At 37.5% G+C, this 5,049-nt stretch overlaps 1 protein-coding gene across 1 annotated transcript in view; it reads left to right on the plus strand.

The window, feature by feature from the left end:
• LOC107726636 (lactation elevated protein 1 homolog B-like) overlaps nucleotides 1-5,049 on the plus strand; it is a 28,942-nt gene that overhangs the window by 12,864 nt on the left and 11,029 nt on the right. The window contains exon 7 of the mRNA XM_016536298.1: nucleotides 1,297-1,355. Within this exon, the coding sequence (XP_016391784.1) occupies nucleotides 1,297-1,355 (59 nt within the window). The remainder of the gene's footprint in view (nucleotides 1-1,296; nucleotides 1,356-5,049) is intronic.

A 5,049-nucleotide genomic window follows, 5' to 3' on the forward strand; every position in this document is an offset into this window, starting at 1 on the left:
CTTAATCTCTCTCTCTCTCTCTCTCTCTCTCTCTCTCTCTCTCTAAGTGTGTTAGACTGCATTAATAACTGCATTAGCCTGCATATAAATAGCTCAAGCCTCTGTTATTAGCTCTAAAATGACGTTTTGGAATTTGCAACGGAAGGTTTATGTAAAAAAACGTAAAAAAATTAGTTCAACAACCACGAGATTTCAGGACGGAAACATGACAAATGTCTTGAAATAAATCATCTTAACAATGTCTTGATGTGTGGTTGTGACTCCAGGCCGTTAAAATTATTAGAGAGATAATGCACTCCTGAAGTTGTTATGTGGCCACGACGCTGCACCTATTAATGGAATGGTCTTTCTCAGTTCTCAAACTACATTCGATTTTTATTGATTGAACGCAAGCGCTTATTGCGATAGAAAACACTGTAACGGTTTCCACTAATTAAGAAATATTTTTGTTTGCTTGGGGGGTAGCTAATGTTAGGTCTATTATAATAATAGGGAAGGGGGGCCCAAAAATTTGTTTTGCCTATGTCACGAAAAGAGGTAAATCCGGCCCTGTGTACAGTGGCCAAAAATAGTTCTTATAAAAATAAATAAAAATAGCGACCAAAAATGGCCATGAAAAACAAAACACTTATACTTTGACTTACTGTTTTGGTACAAACATTATAAGTGGATATTAAGGAAAAAGAGTATATAGGATCCCTTAAAATATCTCTCAGTATGATTCTCATAAGTGGCCTCCAGATGCCTATGAAAAGGCTTTATCTGTTTTTTTGTAGTAAGATCCCTATAGCATGCTTTCATTTCTTGGGTGAGAACTGGCCGAACATGTTTCACTGGACTGTTTATAGCTCAACATGCCTCTGTTATGACAGTTCTGTTTCCTTTATATTTTCTTGCCCACGTCAGCTTTAAACAAGCTTTTACAGCACAGAGAGAAGCATATACTCATCATGGTCTCTTTACATCTGTGTGTGTGTGTGGTTTATCATGCCTGTGTGGCTAATTGAAGTCTCCATTCACCGTGATGCAGGTTTATTGTCTGTGTAGAAAGAGAGAGACTTCTTCTCTTGAGCTCATTGTTTGGGAATGTAATGAATTTCATGTTCTGCCTTTCTCCTGTGCTGCCCACAAAAATCAATTTCTGCCTCTCCTCGTCCCTTTTGTCCCTCCTCCCTTCCCGTCCCTCACTTCATCAATAGACACTTTATTTGCCAATCATAGATGGAAAATTACATTATGAGGAGGCTAAAGAGTGAATCTAACCAGCGTCTCTCCCTCTCGTGCTCTCTCTCTCAGAACTGTACAAAAACGGGCTTCAGAGGACTGCTTTTGTGCCTTTCATTGGCGTACTCAAGGTAAAGACAAAGTCATTCTCTCAGTTAATTTATTTATCCTTTCATTCTATCTCCATCTCTCTCTCTCTCTTCATGTTTCCTCCTCTGGTCTGTCTGGTTTTTGATGTATTTTATTCACAGGTAAAAATACACAACCCCATATGTGTTTGCAAAAATGCACAAAACAGAAAAAAGGCAGCTTTGATCATACCTGGAGATGAGAGCAACAGACTGAGAGAGAGTGTGACAGACATGGAGGCCGTTTAATGACTGGCGTGGGTTGGCTGGAATGAGACGGCATTGTGTGAAGCTGCTTGCATTTCAAAGTGCGCCCGGCCATGGACGCCAGCAATGCTCTGATCTGCTTTGCAAGTTAATTGTATTATTTTAAGCAGGTATTGGCATTATCCTGTGTGCTGTCTGGGTAATTACCATCATCCTGCGACAGCTTTCCATCATAAATAATCAGACCATCATTTTCAGGCATTTTACAGCAGGCCACATTCTTGCACATTTGATTGGTATATCAACACACCGAGCTCAATGCGTTTTTAACGATGATTGGCTTGTTCTGTAGTTAAGTAGTTCCCCCTTAAAAGAAAATTTGCTGAAAATGTACCCACTCTCGGGTCATCCAAGATGTTGATGAATTTTCTTCTTCATCAGAAAAAATATGGAGAAATTTAGCATTACATCATTTGCTCGCCAGTGGATTCTCTGCAGTGAATGGGTGCCGTCAGAATGCCTAAACAAGTCTAAATTTACTTGTGGATTATTGTGATGTTTTTATCAGTTGTTCGGACTCTCATTGTGACGGCACCCATTCACTGCAGAGGATTCATCAGCTAGCAAGTGATGTAATGCAAAATTCATCCAAATCTGTTCAAATGAAGAAACAAACTCATCCACATCTTGGATGGCCTGATGTTTGAGTAAATTTTCAGCAAATTTTCTTTTTTGGGTCACAATTGTACGGGGAGCGCTAACGGCAATACAAACCAGTCATCCTTTACATGTTTCTTTTCGCTCCATGATCTTAAAGAGCGACATAATAAGAGGATGCTTTGATGACTGGCAATACAATGTCTTTCTAATCCACATTATATCCTAGTATTCCTCATAGTTAAAGGACCCCCCTCTGTAGAATGTGCTAAAAATAAAAGCTGCTAGACGCTTCAGTCAGGTTGTGATTTTTCTCAGTTTGACCCCTGGGTCTTTTATAGTCAGTGGCCCAGCACAGTCACTCTGGGTCAGACCGTCTCTGTCAAATCCCTGGGGTCCTTAAAGTCACCCTCTATTCTGGCCTGTGTTAATCTTGCCTGGTAAGAGTGCTGAATAAATCTCGCCCTGCGTTGCACCTTTAACGTTTGAGCTTCTTTGTTTGGCCATCTGGTTTTGAGGCAACCCAGGATCCCAGTTCAGGGTAACTAGGGTGGCCCAAGTGCCTCCTCTCATGCCTGGTCAACCCTAATAATGTGTGACAGACTCACTGAAATGCACTCACTGGCTCTTGACTGTTCTCTTTCTATATATCTTAATCTCTCTTCAGGGTGGTAATGTTTATTTGCCTACAAAATATTATTAAAATTATTATTGTTATTAGGGCTGTCAGTTCAACATTTTAATTCAGTATGAATAATCATGTAAAAATGATTTAAAAATATTGAAATATATTTCTATTAAAATTATTTTTTAATTATACACTACGTTATGTTTTTTTAAAAGAAATCTATTCAGCAAGGATTCATTAAATTGATCAAAAGTTATAGTAATGTTACAAAATATTTCTATTTCATATAAATTAAATCTATTTTCTATTCATCAAAGAATCCTGAAAAAAAAAATGGTTTCCACAAAAACATATAGCAGCACAAATGTTTTCAGCATTAATAATAATAATATGATGAAATTTATTGCCATTGCATAAACAAAATATATATTAAAAATGTATTAAAATAAAAAAAAATATTTTTTTGTTATTTTAAATTCTAATAATATTAATACAGTTTTACTGTATTTCTTATCAAATAAAATGCAGCCTTTATGAGCAAGAGACTCAAAAAAAAATCTCAGACTCCAAACTTTTGAACAGTGATGTATATTTAATAGATTATGTAAACAATATATTTTTTAAAGCCAATTGTCTATTTAGTGCTTTTGTCTAATGTAATGTCTTAGAATGAATGTTGATATATGTGATCAATCTGATTCATTAATTTTGATTTGGCAGCCGTAATTATACATATGAAGTAAGGTCAGAACCCCTTATTGATTTTCAAGTTTTAAGTAACTTGTCTGTCTTCCATGGTATCTTTTTTTGTTCCCAGTGTTTTATTTTATTTTATTTTATTTTACTTATTAATCTTTTGCTCCAACATACACATTATCATAGAGGTGTGATGACCTTATTTTTGCTCAAATGTCTGTCTTCATTTTGGCTAATTGCTTTTCTCTGCTGTTCCCCGTGTTCCTTTGGTTATGGTTGTCTTGGTCTTATGTGTGTGTGTTTTCATGGTGAAGGTCTCTGGTGGGTAAGGATGAGTGTATGCTGATTGAATGACTTGAAGATGGGGCAAAAATGAAAAGAGGCAATTTATGTTGGATGGCTGCTATTGTTCCACGGACCTTTTGTTAACCTCCTATTTCTAATATTTTTTTTTATCTTTGCTTTCCTTCAGATCCATTTTATCATAAAAATATCTAAACTTTTACGGAAACCTTAAAGTAGTTGAAGAATAGTTGACTAGACAGACTGACTCCTTCTTGATCTGATTAATTAGAGGCAGTTAATAAAGACAGACCTATGAGAGACAACATAAACCATTCATAGAGAGAAGGACAGAGATGTGTATGTCAGTAATGTCGCTTTCTCTTTTCTTGCTGCTGTTATTTTTTGATCTGATGTCTAAAAGCCTGTTTACACAGAGTCCAAGTTTTTTTTGTTACCAAACTGTACTGCTGAGTTCTCTGAAAATAATAAAACCTGAATGGATGTGTTTATTAAATTAAGCAAAACATTGACCATAACTACAATATTTTGGACTTAAAATTGTGTTAGTCATGTTTTTCCTCTGTCAGAACTTCTGGCTTTGGTGTGAATAAGCCGTAAGACCAACATTTGAGGTGCCTTGACATTCGTTAACAGTCACTCAAAAGATGTTGTTTTGCCAAGTCATCACTAAAGTTGGTCAGTCATGTTTTTAGCAGGCACAGATTAGCAAAGACTGAGGAGCGAGTGATTGTGATGGAGAGGATGAGGGCCATGGCCCGTGGCCTCTGTGGAGGTCTGGGGGGTCTGTGCTTTCAAAGTGAGACAGATGTTCCAAGGGTGATGTTTCTTTAAGAGTCGTGGACAGGGCAAGGAGAGGTTGTGAGAACATTTTGAGTATGTTTTGAGAGTGTTCTGAGTAACTAACAAAGCCGGTTACATGTAAAGGGAATAGATAATTAGGCGTAATTAGTGCGTTCACGTCGTTAACCACCCCCATAGCTCTCTCTCTCTCTCCCTCACACACACACTCACTAGTCACCTAATCTCTCAATACATTCACTCAAGACACGCACACACACACACAGAGAGAGAGACAAAATCACACACCGCAGTGGTAAAAACACTTTGATGTAAGAGGAGTCGTCCTGGACTCAAAAGCATAAAGGCAGTGTTTTAAGCTGTCTCTCGTTCTCTTTTTACCCCGCCCCTGCTTCCTTCCCCCCC

This window comes from Sinocyclocheilus rhinocerous, unplaced genomic scaffold (assembly GCF_001515625.1).
Source record: "Sinocyclocheilus rhinocerous isolate Xijiao unplaced genomic scaffold, SAMN03320098_v1.1 scaffold1538, whole genome shotgun sequence".
NCBI lineage: Eukaryota > Metazoa > Chordata > Actinopteri > Cypriniformes > Cyprinidae > Sinocyclocheilus > Sinocyclocheilus rhinocerous.